This window comes from Papaver somniferum, chromosome 2 (genome assembly GCF_003573695.1).
Source record: "Papaver somniferum cultivar HN1 chromosome 2, ASM357369v1, whole genome shotgun sequence".
Lineage (NCBI taxonomy): Eukaryota > Viridiplantae > Streptophyta > Magnoliopsida > Ranunculales > Papaveraceae > Papaver > Papaver somniferum.
Genome location: NC_039359.1, coordinates 150654314 through 150669670, shown reverse-complemented (window position 1 = coordinate 150669670; position 15357 = coordinate 150654314). Strand labels below are relative to the sequence as shown.

At 35.5% G+C, this 15357-nt stretch overlaps 2 protein-coding genes across 2 annotated transcripts; one reads left to right on the top strand and one right to left on the bottom strand.

Moving 5' to 3' along the window:
- Positions 1 to 1223: 1223 nt before the first annotated feature.
- LOC113349445 (serine hydroxymethyltransferase 3, chloroplastic-like) lies at positions 1224 to 4641 on the top strand. Its single transcript, XM_026593417.1, has 12 exons — positions 1224 to 1347; positions 1444 to 1708; positions 2134 to 2329; positions 2410 to 2584; positions 2716 to 2833; positions 2935 to 3047; positions 3158 to 3280; positions 3409 to 3513; positions 3581 to 3667; positions 3774 to 3881; positions 4119 to 4191; positions 4269 to 4641. Exons 2-12 carry the CDS (start codon positions 1462 to 1464, stop codon positions 4541 to 4543), a joined length of 1620 nt encoding a protein of 539 aa, XP_026449202.1. The 5' UTR covers positions 1224 to 1347; positions 1444 to 1461; the 3' UTR covers positions 4544 to 4641.
- Positions 4642 to 6272: 1631 nt separating this feature from the next.
- LOC113352241 (E3 ubiquitin-protein ligase ORTHRUS 2-like) lies at positions 6273 to 10047 on the bottom strand. Its single transcript, XM_026596086.1, has 9 exons — positions 9583 to 10047; positions 8430 to 8983; positions 8160 to 8285; positions 7859 to 7958; positions 7706 to 7767; positions 7494 to 7596; positions 7259 to 7412; positions 6928 to 7142; positions 6273 to 6788 (listed from the first exon to the last, which is right to left on the bottom strand). The coding sequence occupies exons 1-9, from the start codon at positions 10045 to 10047 to the stop codon at positions 6273 to 6275; spliced, it is 2295 nt and encodes a 764-aa protein (XP_026451871.1).
- Positions 10048 to 15357: the final 5310 nt, after the last annotated feature.

Genomic DNA, 15357 nt, shown 5'->3' with positions numbered 1-15357 from the left:
ATTGAGTATGACTGTCTAGTTGATTATCTAGAAAGTATATTAGAGTAAGTCCTCTCAGATTTCCAAACGAATTGTTGGGTGTGGTTGTTAGACCCCCGCATTTTCAAAATGGTTGTACACTCTGATGATAAGTGCCTGGATAAATTGGAAAGATAGATGTGACGTAGCTTTCCAGGGAGTTATTCTTAACCCTTTTAACTCCATGCATAAAATTCATTATCATCTATACCCTCATTTGCATAATTTAAGCATGAATACGAGTATAATAAATGCTCTTAAGATCTCACAGTGGCAACCTCCCATACTAGACGTTTTGTATTTAATGTTGATGCTTCCTTCAATCATGATACCAACACACTTGGTATTGGTCTTGTTTTACGTTCTCATGCATGACATTGTGAAGGGATCAAATGATTCTACGCAGATAGAATTCTAAGTCCAGAACATGGATAATGCATGGATATACGTGAAGCTTTGACGTGGGCTAGAGAGAAGCAACTCATAAAAATCATATATAAGCTGATGCAAAATTGATCATTCAATCAATCACAGAAAATGCTTTACTGGTTCAATGGGAAAACAGAAACATTCTTAAGGAAATAAAACATTTAAGTTCAAGTTTCATTCGATGTAATTTTACATTTGTTAGCAGGGATGATAATCAAGTAGCTGATACAGTTGCAAAAACTGTTAGAGAAAAAACTACAAACATGTATCTTTTAAATAATTTCTCTGTATAAATCCGTAGTCTCCTTGAAAGAGATTGTAATTTTTCTCCTATCGAAGCAATAAAGTTTTCCCAATTGTATAAAAAATAAATAAAATCAAAATAAACGAAAATATCAGTTTCAAAATGTGTTTGGACACCAAATAAAAATAAATTTTATGCCTTAATAAGTTAAAAAGCAAAGAATTGGTTAGGAGATTAAAAAGTTACAAAATTTTGCATTTAACTTCTGAAAAGAACTTCTAAATTTAGTGGCCATCCCTATGAGGCAGATATACTATCCTCGTTAAAATGGTATTTTTCACTTTGTCATTGTTACCTAAAAATAGGCCAAATGGTAAAAGTGTTTCGCGAAACTGGAAGAGCATTTGTTTCGTTTGGACGGTTGACACCCCCAAGGATATATCGGTCCAGAGTCAAATAACGAGTTAGGAATCAGGATTCACTAGTCAGGAGTTAGGACAACCGCTAAAATATCCAATATTTTAACCCGGCCCTTTAAGCGGCTTGTGGGGTTCTACTAGGGTTTGGAAAAATCTCAGACTCTCACTGTCATAACAACTATAAGAATAGAGAAGGGATATCAATTATCAAAAGGAAGAACCAAAAACCCGTTCTATGTAAGAATCTACTTCCATCTTTTTTGATTGATTTTGATCAAAGCTTCCACCTTTATTTTGATTGATTTTGATTAAATTTTCATTTTTTTTCTGCAGTATAAGAAGAATTGAAAGATGCAGGCATACAGTGGAGCTGCAATAATGGGTGCTGCAACCGTACAACAACCCAATCTATTTACTAAAAGTTCTTCTTCTTCTTCTTCAACTTTCCTTCCCAAGTTGAGTATTGCTAAGGATAGATTTCCTTGCCAAGTTAGATTTAATTCAGTGAAGACTTGTAAAGCAGCTTCTTCAATTGAAGGGAGCCTGGTTACAGGGAGACCACCATCTTCTGTATCAGTTCCTATTCCTGAAATGGGAGGTAATCTGTTAAAGAAATAAACTTTTTAAATGATTTTTTTAGTACTTCTGTTATTTGAATTTTTAAATAGCATTTGCCAGGAGCATTTCTGGGATGTGGATTTTTTGTATGTAATGTAAATGTGAATCTATTGTCATCCCATTAGGAATCAGTTTGTTTTGTTAGTTGTTGTAATCGAGAATGCCTAAACTTGAGTTTGTTGATTGGTTTTTCATTTACCCCTCCGTTGCGCTGTTTATTCTGTTCTTCGGGCTAGTTGGGTTATCTGTTATGGTTAGGCTTCGAATTTTGAACTGTCCACTGGATTGTTAACAGAAACTGAAGTCAATGAATAAGAATTATGTGGGTTGTTTACAATTGTTGGCTGGCAGAAATATTTGGTTAGTTGGATGCCTGATTTATCTTTATTCATTGTTATTGTACAGAAAATGGAAGGGGACTTATTGACCGTAATTTGAGTGAAGCAGACCCTGAAGTACGTTCAATAATTGATAGTGAGAAGAATCGTCAGTTTAACAGCTTGGAGCTCATTGCTTCCGAGAATTTTACATCTCGGGCAGTGATGGAAGCTGTGGGTTCTTGTCTCACAAACAAGTACTCAGAAGGACTTCCTGGTAAAAGGTAAAAATGGTGCTTAGTATTGTACTTTTGGTTGTATGTAGAAAAATATTAATGCATTTTGAATTCTTATTGTAATCTAGGTACTATGGTGGCAATGAGTACATTGATGAGTTAGAGACACTTTGTCAACAAAGGGCTTTGGCTGCATTCCACTTAGATGGAAAGAAATGGGGAGTTAATGTCCAGCCTTTGTCTGGTTCTCCTGCAAACTTTGAAGTTTACACTGCACTTCTCAACCCACATGACCGTATTATGGTAAGTTGAGGTCCCTCTCTCTCTTTCCCCGATTATTTTTTTGTATCATTATCTACCTCTTATGGATGCAATCAAGTCTCCTTTCAAAATACGGGGTTGTATTAATTTGTTAATTAATGTAACTGGCACAGGGTTTGGATCTTCCTCATGGTGGTCACTTGTCACATGGGTTTATGACTCCTAAAAGGCGGGTATCTGGGACTTCAATTTATTTTGAATCAATGCCTTACCGTCTTGATGAATCAACAGGTGCTGCTTTGCATTCATATGTTATACAGTGGTTATGTTGTCTATTGTTGTCATATATGATTCCTTGTTAATTTGCATACTTTTCCCAAATCCACTTGCAGGCCTTATCGATTACGATATGCTTGAGAAAACTGCCACCCTCTTTCGACCAAAACTCATTATTGTTGGTGCTAGTGCATATCCTCGTGATTTCGATTATCCTCGTATGAGGAAGGTATGCTCATCTGTTTTCATTGTCAACAGTAGTGAATCTTAGTTATCAGGGAATCAGAAATTCAGTTCATTTTAAACATCTAATTGTCTTGCCGGCTATGTTTCTTGAAGATTGCGGATTCTGTTGGTGCTTTCCTAATGATGGATATGGCTCACATAAGTGGTCTTGTTGCTGCATCTGTACTTGCTGACCCGTTTGAATACTGTGATGTTGTAACTACCACCACTCACAAGGTACACCTAGTCCCATTCACGAAATCTGCAACTAAAAAACGCCTACTCTAGCAGCATTTGTTTTTATTGATTATTTTAGGTTCAAGGGGCGAGTTGTTCTTTACAATGTCTTCTGTTTCACTGTGCAGTCGTTACGAGGTCCCAGAGGTGGCATGATTTTCTTCAAGAAAGATCCTGTTCTTGGAGTGGATATGGAATCTGCTATTAACAATGCTGTTTTCCCAGGGCTACAGGTAATTACAACTGTAGTGGTTGTCTTTGATCCGTCATTGTTCCACATTTTAACGTTTTCCATCTCAGGGAGGTCCTCACAATCACACAATCGGAGGGTTAGCCGTGTGCTTAAAGCATGCTCAGAGCCCAGAATTTAAGGCTTATCAGTTCCAGGTAATTACCGCCAGTTTATTTAGAGGGGTCAACACTACACATGCAAATCATGTGTGTCTGTCTGATGTATGTCACTCAAGCGTCTCCATGGGTCCTTTTTGTGCAGGTTGTCTCCAACTGTCGAGCTCTTGCCAGCCGGTTGACTGAATTGGGATATGAATTGGTGTCTGGAGGTAGTGATAATCATCTTGTTTTGGTGGATCTGAGAAAAGCGGTAAGTATTTGCTAGTGTGTCATATTTTGTATCGCTGCAAATTGCTATCTATTGTTAAATACCCGATATATTTGTTCTTGGTCAGTAACTTAAACCAATACCAAACTCTTCTTCGTTATTCAACCAGTAACGAGCAATCAGTAACATATATGATGATATGTTATCCAGCTGGTTGGATTCCTTACTTCTCAGCTATACTTACATTTCGAAATTCTCTTTCGTGTTTCTTCGATGAAGGGTCTTGACGGTGCGCGAGTGGAGAAAATCCTGGACCTGGCTTCTATCACCCTCAACAAGAACTCGGTCCCAGGTAAGTATCCCCCTATAATTTCTCTCCTTCCTTTGTTGTATTCAGCAACTCAAATGGCCTAAATCTTGAATTCACAGGCGATAAAAGCGCCCTAGTTCCCGGAGGAATTCGAATTGGTGCACCAGCTATGACTACCCGAGGATTCACCGAGAAAGAATTTGTTGAAACTGCAAATCTTATTCACGAGGGCATTCAACTGACTCTGAAAGCCAAGAAATCTGTCCAAGGATCAAAGCTTCAGGACTTCTTGAAGGCCGTCGAATCTGCTGAATTTCCTCTCAAGGATAGCGTTGCAGCATTGAGAAAGAGGGTCGAAGCTTTAACAACCCAATTTCCTATTCCTGGACTGTAAGCAATTTTGTTAGTCATCTACTTATGAGTGATGCTCTAATATTCCTATTGAGCTATTATTATGATTAATTGAGATGGATTCACAGCAAATTTTGTCATAAGTCACCACAAAACCTTGACTCTTCTTAGAATCACCAGTCCAAAGAAAATTTTCTTATTGATAATAACCTCCAGGGGCCACTTATAAACAGACATTGTATGAATTACAAAGCTAGAAATCAGACTTGACTAAAACAGTTCTAGCCTTAGAAGATGAGAGAAGCCCTTTTCAACCAGCTAGCTTGTCCATTACCTGTCCACCACATTCCTAACATGGCAGAATTTTACTGCACCAGGCATAACTTGCATCCCTAAGTATTTGTCTTGAGAAAAACCTTTAGGGCTGCCATTTACCAAGTCCAAGGTCCTAGCAGATTGTGAAATACTATCACTTTTTCATTTTATCCTAAAAATATGTCAAATTGGAAAAGTGATAGTAACTCTTTTACCGAAACGGAGGGAGTATGAAGAATCCAAGTACGCCGATCATCACAAAATCAAATATCTACAAAAATTTCAGGAACAAAGTGCCAACTCACTATATCTAAAAGTTTGTTCAACTCTTACCCCTAAGTATTTTTACGTATCTTCACTGTATCAAGAATGGTGGCTTAAGCCTTTGCTGAATACTTCTGGCTCGCATATGAACTCTGACCCTTCTCATGAACCACTTGTACTAGGAAGTCTGTAAGGTCAACATACATTTCAGAAGTTCTCCACATATCATCCAGTGTCTCAATAGGATGTTTTCTGCTGAACTGTCTGCAAAAGCAAAATATTACCAAAACTATCAACTATTAGTTAATCCTACATCAATTCCTTCTGCTTTCCCCTTGAACACCAGTTAACTGTTTTCAACCAACGTTTCCCATCTTTGGTCATGTAATCACCAAAATCTGACATAAATGCTTCAGAGAAGGTACTGTACCACTTGAAAAGAGTTAGCGGCACTAAAATCGCCGTTGAACGTGATTTAGTACATTCATCATAGATTTATTAAGAAATCTCCACCTATATGTGACTACACTAACTCTGGTTCCTGTATGCCCCTGTACTAATTGAACTGAGCTTGAAGCTACTGACCACATCAAATTGGTAAGAGCCTACAAAAGGAAGTTACAACGGAAAAAGACTTTAGCAAACTATAGCTGTTTTTGGCAAAACATTTTCCATAATGCATAAACCTTCTGCAATGTGCATGAAAACGTACAATGTGAGAGCGCCTGATTAACAAGTAAATGGGCTCCTTTGACTGTCGAATACATCATTTGGTTAGCAAGAATACTTCCAATGGTATAATGTCAAAATTCAACAAAAATATTTCCTGCTTAAGAACAGAATTGCTAGATCTGGAGAACTTAAAATAACACCAATATCATGATTCAGAAACATAAATATAACAATGACAAAATCCATATTGATTCACCACTTCAAGTTTAAATAAAGAGTTTAACCTTCAACTTAGTTTGACTTAAAAATAAAACAGAAAGATAAATTTGCTTGCACTGTTCTGTATCCTTTTCTCTCGATACCTGTTTTCAACTATACCCCCACAAAAGAAAAAACTTTCTGTTGCCCAAAGAAGATTCACTAAAGAACATAACACCAAGTATACCACCCTATTACGCTTACCAATAAACAGAAAGAATTTCTTACCACCAACATCATTCAATGTTATCATCTGAGACAATCTAAAGAGGGTTGGATGGTGAATCATTCCCCTCGTCAACAACCACTGCTGCCTCCTCAGTTTTCTTCTTGCCAACTCTTTTCTTTGGTACCTTTTTAAGCTTAGTTTCAGCTGCAACACCCTCAGCTTTCTTCTTGCCAGCTCTTTTCGCTGGCACCTTTTTAAGCTTGGTTTCAGCTGCAATAGTTTCTTCTGCTACACTATTTTCAACAACATTCTTTCCATCTGTGACATCAAGTTTCATCTCCTCCACTGCAGATTCGCCATCCTTGAACTCAGAACCATCTGCATTTCTGGACAAATATGAATCTTCTGTCTTCAAACGCTTGTTCATCTGCTTAGGCTCATCCTCAGTTTCTGGATTCCCTTCCGTCCAGTCAGAATTGTCACTCCCTTCTTCAGCGGCTTCAATCATATTTTCCGGCTCATCCAACTCTTCACTTGAATCCTCATCATTTTCCTCCTCCTTGGCCTTACGTTGGAGATCTTCTATCACACCCATCAGCTCTCGATTAACCTGATAAAAACTAATGGTTAATACCATTTCCTCAGCAAAGCAAACAACACTAGTGCAATGTGTGCATGATAATCTTGTCACATAGATGGTCGCAGACAGATCTTAATTGTTACGATGTGGAGAATTGAAATATTCATACCTGAGGGTTTTGAAGAAACTCAGACAAGTCTGTTGGGCACGACGGGCACTTCATTATTTTCTTTTTTGCTCTAAGTGTCCTCCCATGAGAAGACCTCTCTCTAACAAAAGTTTGACCAGCAAACACATTCTCTAAGCAAGGCTTGCAAAAGTTGTGAGCACAAGGAGTTGTCAGGGGAAGAGTCATCACTTCCAGGCAAAGTTGACATTTGAACCCTGCAACAAGAACCGCAAAAGAAGCTCAGTAACACGCTGTTAAATTAAGAATTGAACCTTATGAACAACACCATGGTCGCAGTACTTTTTTTTCATAATGGAGAGAGAGATCAAACCTTTCAGATACTGTTCTGTAAGAGACTTATTCTGCGCTTTTTTCCATGCTTTCCTTTCTTTCTTAAATGCTTCAATATCTTCAGGATTCCCTGTATGCACGGGTTTTTTACTTGGAGGTGGAGGTTTTTTCCATTTCCAGCAACTTCCTTCTTCCTAAAAGACAAGGAAACTCCAGGTTAACCTGATAAGACATGCATATATACTTCAAAATGCTACAGCAGATATGTAACTCACGTCATAATCCCAAGATGGACTGTCCTTTCTATCTGTAACATCAGTTGCCGTGTTAAGCTCCTTAATAACAGGCAGAGGTCTTGGGCGGTCTCCCTGCTCATCACTACAGTTGATGACACAGAGAATTATGTTATTACTAAGTAGCCATGGGTATCAGTAATTAAGAAGAGAAAAGAAACCGAAATATTAAAAAGAAAAAAAAAGAAAAAAACCTTGTCCAAGGAGCAGGTTCATTGTCGCATCGGACAAAGAGGTACCTACAGACTTTGTGGCCCTGTAAATAACACTTCCTTATTAGAGACTGGCAGCAAAGTGAAGACATAGCTCGAGAGTGTAAAGTTAAAAGACAATAGAAACCACCACACCTGTATCCCAATTTTCCGCCAACATTTTTCTATTCTATAAACTCCGTCATATCGATACCCAGTTTGTGGAGCATACGATGAGCGCTTCTCCTTAAATGACCTGAAAGTTGCAATGGCATACAAATTAAGCAAGAAACAAATGAGCAGGAGATCTTTTAGTGATACACGAATAAAACATGCAATAGAAAAATATGGATTTGCACTGCATTGGGAAAATGGGTAAAGAATCACTGTACAGTATCTACATTGAATCAATTTATTTGCCAAAAAAGTAAGGAAAAAGTAAGAAGAGTAGACCTACCTCACAACGCGGACTGGATATCCTTTTCGACAACTAACACGCAGTGCTTCATTATATTTCTCAAACTTTTGATCGAATGACTGATTTTTGTTTGTGCGTTTATTGCCACTGAGGTCTCTTCCCCCGCTGTTCACCAGAAAAAAAGGTTAACCATTAGAATATGTATATGCAATTAAACGTTAACATGAGATACCAGATAAGCAAAACCGACCTAAACTAAGACATATAACATGTATTCACAATATCAGCACAAGAGTTTATGAGTTTAACCTTCCTGTATAGAGGAACCACTCTCCATGGTCCTCGTCATCCTGGTACCCTCCTGAAAGAGCCACAGACTGCGCACCATATTTAGACTGCCCAGCAATTCCAGCGACATGAGGAAAATGGACTCCCCATTGTCTGCATGCCAGCCTATCTTCCCATGACTCCCCAACCAACACTCCCTGGTTCCTCCTAGGATCATTCTCGGCAAGTATGGGTCCAAAGTGGTCTGCCGGGATAGTGACAAATATCTTCCCACAAGCAGCATTAGCCTTCCCAGTTTTCTTAGCCCGGTCTGTTCTAAAGGCTTCATCTGGTCTATTCTGGTTCTGAACAACGTGATAGATTTTCAATGGACCTTCCACTGAACCGCTATTCCTTGCAACCTTTGCCAAACGAATTGCGACAGCAAGCGCTGAGTTAATCCTTGGATTAGTCAGCATACTCTCAGGAACCATACTGCGACACTTGGGACACATTGGTGGTCCAGGTTGCGTCGTTTTCAGAGTCTTCACCCATTTCTCAAAACACTTTAAACAGAAATTGTGACCGCAAGGAGTCTGAAAAAATACAAGTTTCAATCAAAAACCAAATCATTCACAGTTGAATCCTATCTTTTCACACATAAAAAAAAAAAACATCAGATGAAGGTTAGAAAAATCAAAACCTAAATATCAAACAACACCTTTTGATAAGTACAGTCATGTACCACTATACCCATGGTCACTATGAATAGAAAAACAAGACACAAATGTCAATTGAAGGACCATAACGTCAATTTTAAAAAACTTCCCAATAATGACCATTACTTTAATGGCAATGTCTATGACCATAACATATTAATGCAAAAGTTTAAAATCAAATCATAAATAAAAGTTTCCATTCCAACCTATTTGGTTCAGATTGATCTCTTATTTAGGGCATTTTTTTATTCTTTTTAAACATTACAAGGAGAGACAAAAAGACGAATTCAAACAAAAAAAAAAAATCCCCAAATGAAGAGTAAGATCCTACGTAAAATCAATTATCTAAATACATCATCAACTTAAAAATAAGTACACAAATTATCAAAACCCTAAACTTGGATTAATATTCACCATTACTGTTAAATCCTAATAAATCACTTTCAAAAAAGATGAAAAATGAAAAAAATACGTACTGTAACAGGTCTGTCAGGTAACGACTGGCAAATAGGACAGTCAAGTTTATCATCCAGAATCTTCATCATATCATTTCCACTTTTCTTCTTCATCTCTTCATCATCATCATCAAGATCTGAAGATTTCAGTGATCCAGACAATATTTGTTGCCGTTTTTTAGCTTTTTCCTGATCAGTCAGTGTGGTATCACTTTCAATCTTACGGATCATAGTCACAAGCTCATTTGAAGAACTCGATGTACCAACAGCAGGAATCATCGTCATCATCGAATCATCACCACCATCAGAAGAACAATCAGGACATTCCCATGCTAGAGTAGAAGATAATGATTCTGGTGGTGTTGTTAAGCAACTCACGTGCCATGGTGTGATGCATGTTATACAGACTAGGGTTTCGATTTCTGATATTGGTTTTGTTTTGCAACGCATGCATACTCCATCTCCGTCGCATGGGAGTTGAGCCATGGTGGCGGAGGTGGCGATGATGATGGAGGTGTTGGTGGTGGTGGTAGGTGCGCAGAATTATCTAAGAAAAGACAATAAGAACGTTTTGGAGAGGGAAAGGCGGAGTGGTGGTGATAGTGATGAGATTTTCGATTTCACCTATGAGGGGGATTTAAAGCGGCTGAGAGGACTTCTTTTTCGGAAGGGGTTTTGAATTTTCCCTCTATTTTGTTTTGGAAAAAATATTATTACTCTCAAAAAACATTTGCTGTGCATGGATAATCTCGTTTTATTAATTTTGGTTTTGTGTTCCTGAATTACCCCTTTGGCTCTTTTTAAGCATGCTCCTTTATGTTGAAATTTTGAAATTTATTTCTTTATTTCTTCGGTAATATTTAGTCATTAATGTCGCTATGCTTCGGGAGAAAAAAATAATAATGTTGATGTTTTTTTTTTGGTTATGTTTTAATAATAATGTTGATGTTATTTTGGTTTTAAAAAAATAATTTTCATACATATATTATAGAATTGTGTAGAGACTAATAGTCTATTACATATTTTTGGAGGGTAACCTAGCAACAAGCTGGGTCCAACTCCTTTCTGAATAGCAATACTTAATCTATGAAAAATGTTATTTTTATTTAAAATTTGAATGCAAAATGTTAACTGTGGTATCATTTGTTCAGATGAATTGTTTATGCCGAAGATTAAAACTTCTTAATAATAAATATATCAAAATCTTCTACACATGCTAGGTCTTTTTTTTTTTTTTTTAATATGCCACTAAGAAGTTTTCTATAATTTGTTTGATGGTTTTGAAATTTTATGTTTAGATTGAGAAATTCGTCTAGATGTAGCTATTATTTTTTAAGTCTAGGTTGATAAATTAGTTACGATGTATTGTTTTTAAATATACGATATTAATATGCTTGTCGAGTAAATAAATAGATGATCGATGAGTTGCAGTAATTGTACTGAAAATTTATTGATTTCAGTTTTTGTCGGTTTATAACTAAATTTGAACGCGTGGCTAACTGTTTCATTAGGTCATCCGAACTTCAGTTATAAACTGTAACAATAATTGACAAAAATCTATATACGAAAAGATTTAGTGGTCAGAAAATCTAATGTGGATCTAACTTTATATCTACTTCAATTGAGATATAGAAAATTTTGAGTACGTGTCTAAATGCTTTACACGTCTTTATAAATACTAGGTATCAATTGATTCAGTTATTTCAGAAAATTGCAAAAACATGTCTAAAATCAAATGCTCATAACTTAAATAAAAATTTGAAACCCGGGATTTTCCGATGATAGCATTTGTTCCGACAAACTGATATGATAATGATTTAATGTATCATCATATTCTTAATAATTAGTTATGACGCCAAGTTTGTTCTTTTTTTGTTCGGTAAATTAAAGTTTTTTTGGTTTTGAAGATTTTGTATGTTAATGGTCGGAAGCGATTTTTATATTTTTATTGAAAAATATGAATGTACAGTATTTAAATAAACCTAGGGCATTGATATGCTTGTAGGATAAATAAATACATGATTATGAGTTCCCAGCAGCTGCGCTGAAAAAAATATGAATTTAGTTTTTTATCCGTTTATAACTAAATTTGATTACGTGGTAAAGTATTTTATCAGATCCTCTGAACTTCAGTTATAAAATGCAGCAATAACAGACAAAAATATATAAACGAAAAAGATTTAATATATCTATAGTCAGAGAAAACCTAATGGGTTATAGAAAACTTACCCTGAGATCCTGAATATTTTGTGAATCAACGTCGTAATTGTTATAAGTACAAGCAAATAAATATATTAGTTAATTCAGTTATTTCAGAACACTGCAAATAAGTGACTCAATTTTTATCAATATATAACTAAATTTGATTTCATGGCAAAGTATTATATCATATCCTCCGAACTTCAGTTATAAAATACAGCAATAACCGACAAAAATCTGTAAACGAGAAAGATTTAATAGCTATAGTCAGAGAAAACCTAATGGGCTCTAGAAAACTTACCCTGAGATCCTAAATATTTTGTGAATCAATGTCGTAATTGTTATAAGTACAAGATAATAAATATATTAGTTAATTCAGTTATTTCAGAAGACCGCAAATAAGTGTCTAATTTGATGAGTTCCAGCAGTTGCGGTGAAAAAAAATAAGAATTTTAGTTTTTTTATCTGTATATAACTAAATTTGATTGAGTGGCAAAGTATTGTATCAGATCCTCCGAACTTCAATTATAAAATGCAGCAATAACCGACAAAAATCTATAAACGAGAAAGATTTAATAGCTATAGTCAGAGAAAACCTAATGGGATCTAGAAAACTTACCCTGAGATCCTGAATATTTTGTGAATCAACGTCGTAATTGTTATAAGTACAAGACAATAAATAAATTAGTTAATTCAGTTATTTCAGAAGACTGCAATAACATGTGTGAAGTAAAAATAAATCCAAAGACACCAAGAAAAAAGATCAAAAATCTATACATGCATCAGATAATTATCCAAAATCTTTTCGAACACTGTCACAATATGTTGCTTTAACAAAAGAAAATATAAACTTATTACTGTATCAAAGAAAACAAGAACGTAGACGACGGCAAAAACAAAAGAAAAAGCGCAAAACATAAACCTAATGATATTCAGAACTCTAATCGAACTGACCATATGAATCCGTTGACATGGTTATAACGACATAATCTTGACGTTTTAGTGCAAATTTTTCTACCAAACCCAACCCACAATGAATTTGAAGCTAAAATTTTAGTGACATGTTCCTCTTATAAATCTCTATATTCCTACCAAAAATGAAAGTATTCTGAAATATGAAACTTCACTATCCACCAATTTTAATTTCAACCGTTAATCTTTAACAGTTGATATTCAAAATGGTAGATGATGGTCTTATACATTTCGAAATGCTCTCATTTTTGCTGGGAGTATAGAGACTTATAAGAATAACATGTAATCAAAAAGTTAGCTTGAAATTCATTTCCGGTTGGATTTGATAGAAAAAATGACGTTAAAATATAAAGATTATGTCATTATAACCATGTCAACAGATCTTACCTATGCCATTTTTTATTCAGCCATATAAAAAAAATAAAAATGAATATTTTAATATTTTAAATGACTCAAGAAAAAAAATGTTACAGAGGACATGGGCGTTTTCTATTGAGTCATTAGAAAAAATGTTTATTCTAAGATTTTAAATGACTCAACAATATTATTTTGAGATAAACTATATAAGGAAGATGAATAACGATAAAGAGGACATGGGCATTTTAGTCATTCAAATAACTAAGTAATATGGCAATAAACAAAGACTTTAATCCACACCAATAGCTAGGTAGATAGGGATTAGTATCTGAGCAAAAAGAAGAAGGATTTTTTGATAAATAGATACGAAATTCACTTTATACAGCTACCCCCTATCACAATTCACAACATTTTCCTTTTGGTTTTCCAAGAGGAATTCGGCAGGAATTTCAAGCCCAATACACGAAGGCTCTTCCAGTTGTTTCTGAAAATGCTCTTCTTGCTCTGTGGGTCCCATTTTCAGCTTTTTTATTACTATTCTCGGCAGGTAACCGACGAGTAAGATGGCTTCCACGTTGCCGAACTTGGGTGCATATTTGTAAGAAGATTGTTTTGACCTGTCATTGGAGAATTACCCACGTTGCGAAGTGGGTAATAACACTTGTAAATTAGTGGTTACGAGACATGACAAGGAAAGTTGTTTTATTTTGCTTTTGCTCTTATTTTGCTTTTAGCTCCCATGTCTTGGTGTCATGTAGGGGTGAGCATTTTACCCGTAATTCGCGGATTTAATCGGGACCAACTGTATTTATGCTGGTGTATGATCGGACTGTTCGTTAATGGGTTGGATGCGGATGGAATTTTTGAAATCCAACGGATTACGGATTGGACCTGGATGCAACCTTGAAAATCCGTTGGACATCCATACCCGTTAGATTAAGGAAATTTATATAGTTTCTAGAAAATATATGGATAGTCTTAGAATTTGTAGGTGTTTCTTTGGAGTGTTGTTCATGGCACTTCTATATTTTTGTACATATATAAAATGTGTAGGTACTATAAGAAGTCTTCTCATACAATGGAAAAACAGAAACATTCTTAAAATTATTAAGCATTTGAGTAGGAGTTTTATTTCTTGTCAATTTTCTTATGTGAGTCGCAATGATAACCAAGTTGCAGACAAGGTAGCAAAGTCTGTGAGAGAAACAACTATATTTGTTCATCACACTAGCAACCACCCTGATTCTCTGTGTAGCCTTATGGCAAATGACACACTCAATTTCCTTACTTAATGAAAATTGTCTTATTATAGAAAAAAAAGGCACTATAAGAAATCATCTATATAGGCTTAATTTTTTATTATAAATTTTAACTAACACTAATCCATTGGATTGTCCGTACCCAATCCGTTCATCCGTGCATCCATTGGATGCAAATCCGTTGAATGTTGGATTGGATGCGAATGCCAAATTTGACATCTGTGGTGTATTGGATTGAATATCGGATGGAGTGAAACCCGGTTCATGCTAACCCTAGTGTCACGTAACCAATTTACAAGGCCCAAAGTTTTCCCGAGACCAGCAACACTACGTAGTTTCATTAACTTCACCCATAACTATTCGGCATGTTTCATTCTGATTCCTGCACCAATTCTTTGTGATTCCTGTCTAGACACGCAGTTGGTACCAAGTTCGTCTTGGTCTTTAGACTTATATTTGGGCTTTCCACCGGCATGCCCTGTGGATACTAAAATTTTATTTGGGTCTTAATAATCGGATATATTCTTGCACCATATGTAACAAATAATGGTATTTTTGTTCTCGTATGAGGACTTTGTTGTTTAGTCCAGTAAATCCGACCCGAGTTACTGGCTAGTCCAGCGGTAAAATATATTTACTTCATAGTCCAAAAAAGTTTTGAAAAGAGTAAAATTACTCTACTAACTCTAACATATAATATTACGTATATTAATACATATGTTACTAGATATGTAATATGTAGTAATAACATATGTAGTATGTAGTATACTTAGTTACTAGTATACTAGTAGTAACTAGTACTATTAGTAATATGTTATATATCGTCAATATGTAGTAATAACATATGTAGTATGTAGTATACTAGTAGTAACTAGTACTAGTAGTAACTAGTACTAGTAGTAATATGTTATATATTGATACCACATATTAATATGTTATACGTTATATATTAATACTACATATTAATATTGGTACTACATATTGATATGTAGTATGCTATATATTGATA